Genomic DNA, 16,850 nt, shown 5'->3' on the forward strand with positions numbered 1-16,850 from the left:
TGGCTTGTCTGGAAGTAACACGCATTATTTCTACACACACTATTTGAATGGTTTGTGTTCAGCCTACTGTAACAAAATAGCCGGCTGGGTGGTTTAAACTTCAGACGCTTATTTTCTCATAAAAAATGCAGACTCGAGATGAGGCTGACAGCATGGTCAGGTTGGGGTGAAGGCTCTCCTGGTTTGCAAATGGCCACCTTCTCACTGCGTGTTGGTATGGTCTTTCCTTTGCATAGGGGCAGAATGGTCTCTTTCTCTCTCTCTCAAAAAGCCCATATTCTGTTTCGTTTATGACTTCACCCTTATGAGCTCATTTCACCTTTCTTGCCTCCACAGTAGCCCGACTTCCATCCAGAGTTATATCGGGGGGTTAAGGTTTTAACGCATGGATTTTGGGGAGACACTAGTCAATCCGTAATGTGCTTGCTGGAGAACCTTCCAATCCTTTCCCACTGCTCTGACAACAGGTGGCGGCTGAGAACTGAGACGTCTGGGTCACCAGACTGCAGCAGCCCGTGGTCCTGAATCCTGAGGCTCAGCTGCATGTCTAGGCCTGCATCAGATATAGCCTAAGTGAGAAGTAAATCTTCGTTATGTTCGGCCTTTGGGATTTGGGGTTGATATTATTATTATCATTGAAATTATACAGCATAACGTAACCTATATTCCTAATACTTAACCTCCTGTGTTTCTGTTTTTATCCTAACCATTTGTTTATCTGTCTCTCCAGTACCTTTGAGCTATTAATGGGAGAGATTATGTATTACCCAATCTTCACTTTTCTAGTCCTTACTGTAGTATTTGAAAAATGAACTAAGTTCAGTGAATAAATGGGGTTTCTGATGTCACAAAAAGATAAAAATCATAATGTTAATTGAGCTTTAATTATATGATAAATGTAATTAGGAAAGGCTGTGAAATTTTATACCAGCAATGTATGCAATATAAAAAAAGAGAGGTCTACCCAAAATCCCTCCTCTAGTTCCAAAAAAATAGTGTGAAGACAAAACCTTTAAGGACTTAGGTTCTTTCTTCTCCCAACTCCCCCTTTTCTAATTTAGTAAATCTTGCTATAATGATACTAAGACCAACTTTCCCCCAGGAGAAAGCATTAATTAAATGCCTTAGGAAACTGTTCTTATCAAGAAATGGAGGCTCTGATCTTAGTTTTTGCTCCATTGACTGTAAAGTTCAATACATTTTTATTGAACCCACACATACTTTAATGAGAATTGCTTTTCACTAATTGGTCTATAGGGATACAACGACAGTTTTAGCCTTCCTTTTAGGACTTTTTATTCTCCTTCAGAAAGTTTTCCAACTTTATTAATAGTCTTATCAAGAAAGGATATCTGGAATCAAATGGACAAAATGCACCGAGAGAGAAAGGAACTTCTGATTTGATACCCCCTTGGACTGATAAATGGTCACCAACTCTACCCCGAGACTCTCGTCTCCCATGAACTCACTGCTCCTGGATTTATTAGAACAATCACACTATTCATTGATTAATTCATTCATTTCTCAGATACACACAGTTTTACACTTAGCATTTCGGGAAGTAAGTGTATTTTATTTTATTTTTTTGACAGGCAGAGTTAGACAGTGAGAGACAGAGAGAAAGGTCTTCCTTCCGTTGGTTCATCCCCCAAATGGCCACTATGGCCAGTGCTGCGCCGATCTGAAGCCAGGAGCCAGGTGCTTCTCCTGGTCTCCCATGCGGGTGCAGGGCCCAAGCACTTGGGCCATCCTCCACTGCCTTCCTGGCCCACAGCAGAGAGCTGGACTGGAAGAGGAGCAGCCAGGACAGAATCCGGCGCCTCAACCGGGACTAGAACCCGGGGTGCTGGCACTGCAGGTGAAGGATTAGCCTAGCGAGCTGCGGCGCCGGCTGTAAGTGTATTTTATAATGATTTATGTCACCTTGTTCTGAATAGCATCAGTCAGAGCTTGCTGCCATGTGGTAATGAGGACACTCCACATGCACATGTTCAAGATTTTCCCACTTCTACTGAACTTATCTCAGTGTTGGTGATTCATTTGAATTTACTCATATTCCAGTTTAATCAATTACAACTCTTTTTTAAAAGTTTTATTTATTTGAAAGTCAGAGCTACACAGAAAGACAAGGAGAGAGAGAGAGAGAGAGAGAGAGAGAGAGAGAGAGAGAGATCTTCCATCTGCTGGTTCACTCCCCAGCTGGCTACATGGCTGGAGCTGAGCTGATCTGAAGCCAGGAGCCTGGAGCCTCTTCTGGGTCTCCCACGTGGGTGCAGAGGCCCAAGGACCCAGACCATCCTCCACTGCTTTCCCAGGCTATGGCAGAGAGTGGATCAGAAGTGGAGCAGCCAGGACTCGAACCACTGCCCACATGGGATGCCAGCACTGCAGGCAGCAGCTTTCCCCCACTACATCACAGCGCCGGCCCCAATTGCAACTCTGAAAGGTCTCAATCAAGACCTGTCGTAGGACTGTTTGGGAACAAGAGTCCTATCTGTTGTCTCAAAACCTCTTACGAACATCTTCTAGAAGACAAACTATGCATCAACCACCCTAAAACTTGTAGAGCAGATACCTCAAAAGGAAACTCTAGAGTGACAACAGCCCACTCCTTTATGGAGAAATGTGTGCTGCTAACACTCTTGATGGCAAATAAAAATATTTTGTGAAAAAAGAACAACCAAGGGCACTAATAACTCAGGGTTGTTTCAGAAGAATTAGACTCTGTATGTGAGAAAGCTTTAGAAACTCCTGCACTAACCTGTACCTTAGAAAGGTTGAATAACCCTAATCCTAAAATACAAAATTTAAAAATCTAAAGCAATAGTTGTAGATTTCAGAGAATTTCAAATTTTGGATTATCAGATTGGGATGTTCAACTGGTAAATGCTCCAAAGTCTGAAAAGCTCTGAAATACTTCTGGCCCAAGAATTTAGGATAAGGAACACACAATCTGTATAATTAATATTCTATTTAACATAGATAGGTGTTTTTTACATTATATATCCACATTATATATTTTCCAAGCTTTGAGTCACATTTATCCCCTGTTTATCTTTCCATTTATAACTCCTTTTCTTTCTCTTTTTAACTTCTTTCTAAAATGTACTTGGTTACTTGGTCATGCATGAGTGGAGGAAAGCTTCCTTTCTATATTCTGGTGAAGGAAGACTTAAAGATGAATTAAGCTAACTATGATATCACAGAATCCTTAATACACCATATATTAACACCTTATAGAGCAACTGTTTCTATTAACCCTCATCTCATAGGAACCATTAAAATACTTAGTATTGGGGCTGGCACCGTGGCTCACTTGGTTAATCCTCCACCTGTGGCACCAGCATCCCATATGGGCGCTGGGTTCTAGTCCCGGTTGTTCCTCTTCCAGGCCAGCTCTCTGCTGTGGCCCGGGAGGGCAGTGGAGGATGGCCCAAGTGCTTGGACTCTTGCACCCGCATGGGAGACCAGCAGGAAGCACCTGGCTCCTGGCTTCGAATTGGCGTAGCTCTGACCATAGTGGCCATTTGGGGGATGAACCAACGGAAGGAAGACCTTTCTCTCTGTCTCTCTCACTAACTTCATCTGTCAAATAAAAAAAAAAAGAAAAAAATATTTAGTATTATTTCACATTTCCAGTCGTTAAAATCTATAACTAGAATTTTCCTAGTCTTCTAAATAGAGGCTAACTATGAAAGTCAGTGAAACATATATTTATATTTGCTTGAATGGCACAGAAGTCAACAAAGCGACAGAGAGAGAGAACGCCCATCTGCTGGTTCACTTCCCAAATGCCCACAATATGTGGGGCTGGGCCAGGCCTACGGCAGGTGTCAAGAACTCAGCCTAGTTCTCTCACATGGGTGGCAGGGACCCAAGTACTTGAGCAATCACCAGATGCTTCCAGTGTGTGCATTGTTAGGGAGTAGAGAGTAGAGCTTTGAGTCAAACCCAGGCATTCTGATATGGGATGTAGGTATCATTAACCACTACACCAACCATTCACCCCAGAGACAAATAATTTTAACATCAGTATATATTTTAATATCAATCTTGTGATACTAAACATTGTGCTAAATATGGGGTGTTAGGTGTTGAACACTTTACTAAAAAAAAACAAAACGGTTTGGAGGCTTACTTGGATTTTGTCCTACAGGCATTTGAACTCAATGCGATTTCTGCTTACAATATTTATGAGGTTATATGAAGCGAAAATGCCACACCAGCAGTTGGGAAAGTAGTTTTGCCTTTCATAGGGTAAGACTGCACAAAATCAAGCAAGAATCCCATGAGCTCCTCTGCAGATCTGGTACCTTCTGTGGGGTTTTGTTTGTTTTTAGTTTTTGAGGGGCAAATGAGCTTGCATGGCAAATTGGCTGTTTTTTTATTCTTAAAATGCAAATTTATGATCATTATGGTAAAAGGGAAATTGCTGTGAGTTGAGGGGAGACTATTAATTCCTCATAGTCGGGCCAACTGAGGGGGACTCGCACTGCTTCCCCTCAGCTGGTCCACAGCGCATGACTCTAATGACCAGGGTGAATAGGGTATGTTCCTCCCGAATAGGTGATCTAGAGCCGTCCCTGCTGTTCACTTTATATCTCGGTGGTACAACAGAACTTAACAATGCATCTGAACAAGTCTGGCAGAAAGAAAAGAGCATTTTGCCATATCCTATTTTAACGTTCCAGTAAACACAGAAATATAAGTGAATGGCTAAAATTTTATACTAAATAATATGCTTTGTGTAGCAAGCTAATGAAATAAAATGTGGAAAATTTAGATGATAGGCTCCTATATGCTAAGATGACTTGCCAGTCAGACCTTTAAACTGTCCCCAATCTCAACACCAGCACTCTCACCAGGCCAGACCCACACTTTTACTTCTCGGGTCAGTCCTCAACATAACACTCTGCCCTGGACTCCCTTTAACAAGCGCTAGAGAACTTGGAATTTACAAGTCAGATGCACAATAGTATAATAAATACAGCAATCATTAAAGGGTAAATGACACCCAAAATTCAGAGAGGGAAAAATAAAAATAAACTGTGCATAGAAGGACAGACTCCAACCTCAATGACAAAGAATAAAATAGCAAAGAACAAAACTGATGTAACAGATTCCTCTGCCAAAGTAGAAATATCTCAGTGTTGGCGTCATGGCATACATGCAAGGCTAGCATCCCATAGCAGAGTGCCAGTTGGACTCCTAGCTGCTTTGCTTCTGATCCAGCTTCCTGTTAACGCACCTGGGAAAGCAGCAGGTGACGGCCCAAGTACTTGGGTCCTTGCCACCCGTGTGGTAGACCTGGATGGAGTTCCTGGCTCCTGGCTTCAGCTTGGCTCAGCTCTGGCTATTGTCCACTCAGGGAGTAAACCAGAGGATGGAAGATCTCTCTCTCTCTCTTTCTCTCTCTCTCTCTTTCTTCAAATAAATCTTAAAAGAAAATGGATCTTAAATCGTCATTGTAATGTTACCATCTATGGGGGAAGGGTGCACTCTATCTGTACTTACAGAGATTTTATGAACGGATACCACTTTCCATGAAAGCAACTTACTGTATTGTGAAGAAGCTTTCAAATGTCTGCAAGCTTTGTCTAGAAATTCTTTAAACAGGTCCTGCTAAGAACATAACTCGAGAATTGCTTATGTCTTTATATGTGATGAGTGGCCTTATTTATTATAGTGGACAGCAATATTGGAGTACATACTCATCTAAGGAATGACACCTTATAAATGAGCAGGTTCTTAATATATCCTATTGACTCTTCAAAGAGATAGGAATCTATTAACTGTAGCTATGCCCAAAGCACCAGTTAGCATGCATGTGACTATTCCACATTTCCTTTATTCTGTAAGTCTTGAGGCACCAGGTCCCATTTTCACAAATAGGGCCTCAAGTTCTGGACTCACCAGTGACACTGACGATTCCTAGACACAGATTGACAAGGATCTCTCTGGCATTTGAATGCAAGCTTCTCCCAAGCTTGCATTCACTCCCTTTTTCACGTCCTGTGCTTTGGTCTCAGGATATGTTTTAGCAGAGTGCTCCATGGAGAGAATTCTTCACACTGAACAAGCAGTTTAATTCAGATACTAGAGTCTAACAAATTATATAATGTCTGAGAAACAGTACGCGATCATGATTTCTTAAATGCTATTATGGGGCTGGCACTGTGGCATATGGGATAAAGCCGCTGCCTGCAGGGCCGGCATCCCATATGGGTGCTGGTTTGAGACCTGGCTTTTCCACTTTTGTCCAGCTCTCTGCTATAGCCTGGGAAACCAGTGGAAGATGGCCCAAGTCTTTGGGCCCCTGCACCCACATGGGAGACCAGGACGAAGATCCTGCTCCTGGCTTCGGGTTGGCCCAGCTCAGGCCGTTGTGGCCATTTGGGAATGAACCAGTAGATAAAAAATCTCACTCTCTGCCTCTCTGTAACTCTACCTTTCAAATAAATAAATATTAAAAAAATAATGCCAATATATGGCCATACTATGTGGTATGCTGTTTTATACACACTAACTCACTCATTGTTTCCAAACACAGCTAAAAAGCATAGGTTATTCAAGCTGACTTGCCCCAAATGGTAGAGTTAGAAACATACCAGGGGACTCCAATTCAATCCCATCAAGGTGGCATGTGCCAATGCCATCTCACCAGTCCAAGTGATCAATTTCAGTTCACAATTGATCATAATGAAAGGACTGAGAGTCAAAGGAAGCACATAAACAAGTCTACTACCTGCTAATACTAACTGATAGAATAAATGAAGGGGAGAGTGATCCAACATGGGAAGCGAGATACTCAGCAGACTCATAGAATGGTGGATGTCCTAAACAGCACTCTGGCCTCAGAATCAGCCCTAAAGACATTCCGATCTGGCTGAAAAGCCCATGAGAGTATTTCAGGCATGGAAAGCCAAGACACTCTGGCAAAAAAAAAAAAAAAAAAAAAAAAAAAACAAAAAAAACACCTAAATGAAAGATCTCTGTGAGTGAGATCCCAGTGGAAAGAACAGGTCTTCAAAGAAGGAGGTACCTTTCTCTGAAGGGAGGAGAGAACCTCCACTTTGACTATGACCTTGTCTAAACAAGATAAGAGTCGGTGAACTCAAAAGGCTTCCATAGCCTTGGAAACTCATGACTGGTGCATAGGGAGATTACTGATGCCATAAACAGGAGTGTCAATTTGTAAAGTCAACAACAGGAGTAACTGTGCACTTACTCCTCATGTAAGATCTCTGTCCTTAATGTGCTGTACATTGAGACTTAATGCTATAATGAGTACTCACACAGTATATTTCGCTTTGTGTTTCTATGGGGGTGCAAACTGTTGAAATCTTTACTTAATGTATACTAAACTGATCTTCTGTAAAAAAAAAAAAAAAAAAAAGAAGAAATTATCAATTCCCAACTTGACTCTCACTGGGATTAAACATGACAATAGGTCTGATCTGATTTCATCATCATTTAAAAAATCATCTATTATTTTTCACTTTATGTTTGTGTGGGAGCAAACTGTTGAAATCTTTACTTAATGTATGCTAAACTGATCTTCTGTATATAAAGAGAATCGAAAATGAATCCTCATGTGAATGGAAGGGGAGAGGGAGTGGGAAAGGGGAGGGATGCGGGTGGGAGAGACGATATGGGGGGGAAGCCATTGTAATCCATAAATCGTACTTTGGAAATTTATATTCATTAAATAAAAGTTAAAAAAAAGAAAAGAAAACTGAAACTCAGAGGTTGCAAATGACCTGGATTGAGGCATTAAGTGAAAGAGTTCTTATTTAAATCTAATGCTCTCATATCCAGAGCACGTAGGAGTATGGGTATTAAGATGATTTCTAGATATTAGGATATTTGATGTTTTAAGATGTTATTCTGCCAAAACAAATAAAAAAGAGAAAAATATCTCCTAAGACAACAATAAAAACCTTTGAAGATTATGGACCTTATTGATTCCAATATGTTTATGTTTTTCATGTATCTTAAAGTTTTTTTTTTAAGATTTACTTTATTTATTTGAAAGAGTTGCAGAGAGAGGTAGAGACAAAGAGAGAGAGAGGTCTTCCATCCGCTGGTTCACTCCCTAGATGGCTGCAACAGCCAGAGTTAAGCCCATCTGAAGTCAGGAGCCAGGAGCTTCTTCCGAGTCCCCCATGTGGTGCAGGGGCACAAAGACTTGGGCCATCTTCTACTGCTTTCCCAGGCACATTAACAGGGAGCTGGATCAGAAGTGCAACAACCAGGACTCAAACCAGCACCTATATAGTATGCCGACATTGCAGGCCAGGGCTTTAACTTGCTGTGCCACAGCCCTGGCCCCAGTCTTAAAGCTTTTAAAAATCAAGATTGTACAAGACCAATTCATGTTGATTATTCAATAAGACAAGTTGTACATTGAGTAACTTGCTGTTTTGGTTGAGAATGTTGATTCAAACATCTGTGCAGGTTCAGTTCACTCTCATTAAAGATTAAAGGAACAAGAAATTGACAAAGACTAATGTGGACAGGTACAAATGGGGTGAAAATTCTGCAAAGTTACTGAAAAGGAAAGAATACTTGTTATTTGAGTAGAAACCACACGGCAGACTCATAGAATGACAAACACCCTAAACAGCACTCTGGCCTCAGAATCAGCCCCTAAGGCATTCAGCTCTGGCTAAAAAGCCCATGAGAGAATTTCAGGCATGGAAAGTCAAGATGCTGTGGCAAAAAAATGACCTACATGAAAGATCTCTGTGAATGAGATCCCAGTGGAAAGAAGGGGCCATCAAAGAAGGAGGTACCTTTCTCTGAAGGGAGGAGAGAACTGCCACTTTGCTTATGGCCCTGTCCAAATACTGACAGAGTTTGTGGACTCAAAAGGCTTCCATAGCCTTGGCAGCTCATGACAAGAGCCTCGAGTGATCACTGATGTCAAAATTAAGAGTGTCAATTGTTAAAACAACAACAAGAGTCACTGTGTACTTGCTCCCCATGTAGTACCCCTGTCCTTAATGAGTTGTGCTATGAGAATTAATGGTAAAATTTGTCTTCAAACAGTACTTCATACTTTGTGTGTCTATGTGGGTGCAAACTGTTGAAATCTTTACTTAGTATAGAGTTGGTCATCTGTATATAAACATAATTAAAAATGAATCTTAAGTAATAATGAGATGTGAGAGGGAGTAGGAGGTGGGGCAGGAATACGGATGGGAGGGCAGGTATGGGGGGGGGGAAGAACTTCTATATTCCAAAAGGTGTACCTATGAAATTTATATTTATTAAATAAAAACTCTCTAAAAAAAGGAAACCTATTGAAATGATGAACACACAAGAAAAATTATTCTGCGTAAGAAAAGATGTTAGGTATGCACACAAAGATGCCCAGGAGAGGATCTCAAAGTTTGCCCAGTGAGGAGAAAAAATATTCAGTTGCTTTTCATAGGGATAGTCACTTTAAGGCCAGTAAAATAAATGTATCAGATTGTTAGGTCAGTGAACCCCTAAAAAAGTCCCTTTCTCATAAACAAAAATTTTTTAAAATAGTGAAGATGTTTAAAAATATTTACTTTCTTATGAAAACTTTTCCTCCTCATTATTTATCCAGAGTGTGGATATTAGACTCTCAACATCCAGGTGGATGGAAATAGGTAGTTGAATGATTTCATAACTGTTAAGTAAACACAAGATCCAAGAGTTTGCAGAGAAATCAGTGTGGTGGAGGCAATTTTCCTTACTGCAAATTGGCTCCAACTAGTAAAATCATCCAGGTCAGGATTTTTTTTCTTAGATTTTTAAGGGACACACAACTTACCTTAGACAGTGATAGAATCTGACCTTGAATAAATATTTAACAGTTTTTAAGAGGAAAATTATGAATTTTAAAATTGCTATATGAAATGCAGTGACACCTCATAATTATCTTCTAGGACTGCAGATGCATTTTAAGAATGTGATAAATTATATACCTGTGTGAAGACTGATGTATCAAACATCTCTTTCTTATATGGAGCCCCCAAACAGCAGGCTTATCTTGTTTGTGTGACAATGTCACAAAGTGACCCAGCATAAAGACATACATTTGATTGGTTGTGGCTCATGTCTAAATCTATATTCATGAATAATGGCTGTGAATCAAGTGTACACTTCAAACATTTATGGGTTCCAACCATATGCTGTGCTGAAGAAACTGACATATTTGCCTTTCTTGACTAGGTTTAAAATTTGAGTTACATGTCTCATAAGTTATGGATCTGCCAACATTTCTTCAGTCATTCTTAATTAATATTAAACTTAACTAATGTTATTAACATAAACATCTGTATGAATGAGAAATACATTACCTTATCTCAAACCGGAGTGGCAATATATATATAATTTTATATTAAATTTAACATTATTTGTTAATGAAAATTTCAGAAACAAATGTGAACAGGGACACATTTAACATGGAAATCTTACTGCATGCAAAAAACGTATTGTAATAAAACTGCAAAGTGTATCACATTATTAGAATAATCATGAAACTAATTCGATGTTACTGTAAGAGAAGGAAGTCATTTTGAATGGGGTAATTAACCTGCCACAGAATTAGCACCACTGTATCCAAAGTATCAACAAGAACCTGAAAAAATTATATACATGTTAACTTCTACTCTGTATAAAACAAACCAACAAAAACAACCTGCGGTCATCCCATTGTCTGTAATGGCAGAGAGAAACTTCCTTTTAGGAGTCTGCCCCCTCCTCCTGCAGTAGGTCACTGCGTTAGAACTTACCTTCCTGACTCAAAGGTGAACCACGTTGAGTCTCGACCATATCTTCTCAGCGAGCTAAGAGGCCACATCACCAATTTGACCTTGGCATTGTGGATATCCCAGAGATAGATATTCTCATGAGTGATCTGCATTGTGCATTCACCATAAATATCCAGATTTGGTGTTGGCATCAGATACACATTGAATCGTTCTACAGAGAAACAAAGAATGCAGGCAATTAAGTACAGGAGGCGTGACCAAGGCAGCTCTGCATTGACTTTTGTGTCTTCAGACTTCAGAAAGCATTGTTGCCTCCCTTGGTGACATCGATGTAGATCACAAAACATTCCCTCTTCCCATTCTATGTATGAACATAGGGATTCATTATTCTTAATCATTCATTCATTCACTCACTTTCAACTTTTCCTGGCATGCATTCTCTATAGTGAGAGTTCAATTATTAAATTGTATGATGGAAAAATAGGGTAAACATGAGGTGCAGTCTCTGCACAGATGGTGTTGTCTCTGCAGTTTCAGCTAATTTAAGTGGACATCATAGACACAACTGATGTGAGAAATGCCTTATTTATTCTAGTTAAGCAAGAACTTACTCAAATTCACTTTTGTGACAGGTGATATCTAATGTAGGCTCCGACTGACTCACTAGCATTTATACACTGCAAAAATAATTGTTTTAATCTATACACAATTGTATTATGGTCTTACTCAGCCTATGATAATAGCTGGTATTTATTGACACCTTCTGCATAACTTAAGGCATTGTCTTGGTAAGCGAAATAAACATACAGAACTGTTTTTCATGTCTGGATATTCTGTGTTTGAAAAATCTGATTTTGAAGCAACAATTCTAAACTTTGCTTTGCAACTTTCTGGGCATCTCAAAGGCTATTCTAAAATTCTGCAGCCCTTGGTTCTATTCAATGCATTTCATTTTTGAAAAATAAAGTTAGTTTGCAAGTTCCAGGAAGTAAAGAATGTGGTATGCCCCATAAAGTGCCCAGCAAAATGTCCCTTTGGTTTATAGTAAGGGATCAATAAATATTGGTTAACTGTGAGGAGATAAATATATACCATGGTGACTAGAGAATGCAAGAATTGAGGAATTGCAAAAAAAAAATAATGGGTCATGATAACAAAAGTTCAAGAATTACTGCCGGATATATCTCTGTGAGTTGGAATTTAATTGTGAAGACTTCTTTAAAGGCAGTGCTGTCAAATTAATTATTTTGAGAAATGTAATAGTGCAGCTGCAGCTGGGAGAGGAACAGGCTTAGGAATGTGCTATTATCCATCAAAGTGCCATGGTCTTCTGTGCTAAATGCTTTCTGGTACTGAGCTAGAATATTCTGTGTGATAAGACTCTGCTCTGGTAGGCATTTTACCCAGTAAAAATTCTATGATGCCAAAAATCAAGATTCAGATTTCAAGTGGGTTAAATTAATTTAAGCATGACAGCTTAAAATTTAGTAACCATGAAGACAATATTTATAATCATGTATCTGGATATTTTGGGACAAAAGATAATGTGATGATTTGATTTTCTACTTAGATTATTGACCTATGAAGTTAGTATGTATGGATTTTACATTTATTTTCTAAAGAAATGACATTGAGATCAATTTTGTAGCTGAAAAACGAAGAAAGAACATTGTTCCACTAATCATCTGCAAAGAAAAAGCCCAAATAGCTGTATCATTAAAATTCTTGTGTGCAACCAAGTATCAACATATAACATTAAATACATCACTCAAATTCCTGTCATAATTCCACTCCAATGGGATTAGAGGTAACAAAGCAAAGAAGCATGATCTCATCTAAGAGTGTAAATGAAAACTAGACCCCATGTGGTGGCTCAGGTATATAGACAATGCATGTCAAGACCATTTGATGAAGTTCAACTTCACATTGGAATTTAATCATAGGTCAGCAACATTCCTTGTGCAAAGGAACTACATTGTTATAAAAATGTAAGCAGCAGTAAGCATTTGGTACGGCAGTTAAGATGACGTTTACAATGTCTGAACCCCCAGTCTGAGAGCCAGGGTTCAAGTCCCAACTCTAGGAGGCAGAAGATGATGGGCCAATTACTTGGGTCAGCTCCACCCACATTGGAGACCTGGACTGAATTCTGGGCTCCTGGCTTTGTCCTGACATAGCCAGTGATGTTGTGTTTATACCCAAAAGGGGTATGAACTAGTGGATGAAAGATTTCCGTCTGTCTCTGTGTCTTGGTCTCTCTCTGCATTTCAGGTAAGAAATTATTTAATTAATTAATCAAGACATGGCAATAAAACATACAATTTTTTAAAGGGAGGAGGTAAATCATATTTTCAACCTTCTTTCTTTTACTTAAGTTTTAGAATGAAGATAGAAACCAAGGAATTATTGCCAAAATGCCTTGAAATAACACTTCTTACAAAATATGGAAATAAACATCATTAACCAGTGCTACTGTTGCCTAAGGCTGTGCTGACCCTTGATATTCATGCCCATGGTTTGATATTTAAAAAGTATACAGGAAAAAATAACCTTGACACTGAGTGTTCTTCAAATGAATGGTGTGTTAAACCTTCCATTTAGCAGAGAACACGGAAGAACCTCTATATTTTCACTGTAATATCCGTGTGTGCAATATTCTAAGATAATAAACAGGGAAAGAGCTCAAATATCATACTAGACACTGGCGAAGCCTAGAAAGAGGTAAATAAGTGAATTTAATAATACTTATAAAATATAAGGCTCTACTTATCAAAATCATTTAGGCATGTTTATAAACAAATAAAAATAATTGAATAACCTGACCAGAGGTGCTATCCCTATGCAATATAAACCAGGAGAATTTGTCTATGGTGCTCCTGTCCTCTCACCTGCCTTATACTTCTCTCTTTATTTTTTTTGAAGATTTATTTTATTTATTTGAAAGACAGAGTTACAGAGAAAGATAGAGACAGAAAGAGAGAGAGAAGTCTTCCATCCACTGGTTCACTCCCCAGATGGCTGCAATGGCCAGAGCTGCACCTATTCAAAGCCAGGAGCCAGGAGCTTCTTCCGGGTCTCCCATGTGGGTGCAGGGGCCTAAGGACTTGGGCCATCTTCTACTGCTTTCCCAGGCCATAGCAGAGAGCTGGATGGGAAGTGGAGAGGCCAGGACTAGAACTGACACCCATACAGGATGCTGACGCTTCAGGCCAGGGCTTTAACCTGCTGCGCCACAGCGCCTGTCCCTCTACTTCTCTTTTTAACCTAGCAACTCAATCCTTCTGCTATGGTTTAGAAATCTGCAATCTTCCTTTGGATGCTATTTCTTACAACATACAGGGTGCATACCTAATGGAATAATATTTTTAATTTTCAAATATTCAAAAATCCACTATCACCTAAAGGTCAAACTCAAAGGATTTCATATTCAATTAAAAAGTGGATTAATTTAATCCTTCAGAAAACTAAGCACCTGCAGAGGAGGATACACAATACCTGTCAATGCTTCATTGAATTCTACTGGAATGAGGAAGCGTTCTGCCTTTGCTTCAAAGACACTATTTTATTCCTTTGGTAATATAAAACACATTGTTTTACTAAAATTTGTTAAGGCTTTCATTGGAAAGATCATTTCAATATGCAGTGTTTAAAATTGACTCCACTAAAATGATTTTTTAAAAATGTTTGTCTTAGTGAAATCACTGTAGCAGGCACACATTTTCAATCACTCTCTAATCACGTCACTTTTTAGACTTATGAACATTCTTTGGTCTGTACTGTCTAACTTTACTGTGCTAAGCGTGGCCTTCTCCATCATCTCTGGCACCGCAGGTCTGCGTTAGATGCTGATAATGCACATTTCTGCTTAGCCCTAGGAGGTGTTGACACTGCTGCTTTGGGGGCCGCACTTTGAGAACTATTGATTTGTGAAACTCATTGTAAAATATCACTAAGGAAGTAGGAATGTTAGAGTAGATGCAGGACTGGAGACACAGGGTAGTATACTGAGGAAAAACTGACACGGAAGAGGGGCAGTGAGACCACAGGCAGAGGGTGGGGAGACTGAATGGGTCACCAGCCCTGAGACAGACTGAAATCTTCCCTTCTCGACTATGAGTTGTTAAATAGATGTAGTTTAACGCAAAAACTAACCCAAATATCATTGCTGCTTAATGATGGATAATGGGTCAGGCACTTTTAATAGCACACAAACACTGTGCAAACTTCTTAGACTGTTTACATAAGCGTACATAGAAAAGCCCATGGCAGACTGAGGTTAGCTAGTGTTTATATATATATATATATATATAGGCCATAATGGACAAAACAATGAAAGATTACAATGAGAACAAGGGAAATCAAGATATAAGATACCCAAGATGAGCATGGCTGTTGCCAGCCTAAGACATACTATTTTACAGAGAACGTTTTTGATAAGTGGAAGGCATACACTACAATATAATGTCAAAAGTGTAGAGTAGCAAACTCAAAATGGTGACTTGGTTATTTATTATCATTATCAAGTAGTATGTCTTTTTTTTATTTGACAGATAGAGTTAGACAGTGAGAGAGAGAGACAGAGAGAAAGGTCTTCCTTCCCTTGGCTCACCCCCCAAATGGCTGCCACGACAAGTGTGCTGTGCTGATCCGAAGCCAGGAGCCAGGTGCTTCCTCCTGGTCTCCGATGCGGGTGCAGGCGCCCAAGCACTTGGGCCATCTTACATTGCCTTCCTGGGCCACAGCAGAGAGCTGGACTGGAAGAGGAGCAACCGGGACTAGAACCCAGTGCCCAAATGGGATGCTGGCGCCACAAGTGGAGGATTAACCAAGTGAGCCACAGCACCAGCCCCAAGTAGTATGTCTTATACATAATTACATGTGTCTTACTTTTATAGGGTTGGCAGTACAGTAGGTTTTTTCCACATCTTCATCACCACAAACATGTGAATAATATATTGCACTAGGATGTTACAATGGCTGAGACTTCATTAGGCAATAGGAAAGTTTCATAGAATCTTATGGAACCACTACTGTATATGTTGTCTGTCGCTGGCTGAAACACTTGTATGTGGCCATATGAATGCACAGCTAACAGTCTGAGCCTACAGGGTGGAGGTAAGGCAAGTCTGAGGCTGAAGTAAAAGGCAAAGGATCAGAGTGGGAGTTTCTGACATGAAGCAAGACACCAGTTAATGAGTAGATGAGTGATGAGCTTTTCAAACAGTTTCTTATTAACTCGTATTTTGTAGAACAAGTGGGAACATTTTTAAAAAAGTAAACTGGACTACAGACATATATGTTGAGCAAGGTTTCCCTCATAATAAATGAGACTATTTTTTAAAAATAGGTTTTGGAATTTACTTATCAGATGATCAAACACATGGTGACCATTCGGTGCCCTGTGACCACATGAACAAAGTTCATCGTCTGCCTGATAGTTTTCTCAGAACACATTTGGGATTTAGAAGCCAATGCACTGTTTATACAGTGAAGAGTCCTGCTGAGTTCCAGGTGTTAGAAGTCATAGGTTTGAAGATTAGATCAAAAGTAAAGGATGGAATGTGGAATGAAGTATTACACCTAAATATTTGGAAACCAGGAGATCAATGCACACAAAAAGTCATCAAGGAGGGGCATTAAATCTAACAATAACTTCAGCTCAGCGAGGTGAGCTTACACTTTTACCTTCTATTCCTCTTAACATCCAAGCATGATTCAAAATGGAAAGCCCCCCACAGGGAGAGAGGCATTCTTGAGGGTTTTGGTGACATGAGGACTTAGACATTGAACCACTCCCACTGCATTCTCTGTTTCTTTTCTTTCTTTTTCTTTTTTTTTTTTTTTTTAAGATTTATTTATTTATTTGAAAGGCAGAGTTACAGAGAAGCATTGCCAAAGAGAGACAGAGGGGTCTTCCATCCACTGGTTTACTCCCCAAAGGGCCACAATGGCCTAAGCTGGGCCAATCTGAAGCCAGGAGCCAGGAGCTTCTTCTGGGTCTCCCACGTGGGTGCAGGGGCCCAAGAACTTGGCCCATCTTCTACTGCTCTCCCAGGCCATAGCAGAGAGTTGGTTCAGAAGTGGAGCAGCTGGGACATGAAC

General features: G+C 39.8%; 1 protein-coding gene across 1 annotated transcript in view; it reads right to left on the reverse strand.

Moving 5' to 3' along the window:
• The window catches only part of DOK6 (docking protein 6), a 514,846-nt gene that overhangs the window by 192,212 nt on the left and 305,784 nt on the right, over positions 1–16,850 (reverse strand). The window contains exon 5 of the mRNA XM_008261454.5: positions 10,770–10,959. Coding sequence (XP_008259676.2) covers positions 10,770–10,959 — 190 coding nt within the window. The remainder of the gene's footprint in view (positions 1–10,769; positions 10,960–16,850) is intronic.

This window comes from Oryctolagus cuniculus, chromosome 10 (genome assembly GCF_051225735.1).
Source record: "Oryctolagus cuniculus isolate XC-2025 breed Fujian yellow rabbit chromosome 10, ASM5122573v1, whole genome shotgun sequence".
In the NCBI taxonomy this organism is placed as follows: Eukaryota; Metazoa; Chordata; class Mammalia; order Lagomorpha; family Leporidae; genus Oryctolagus; species Oryctolagus cuniculus.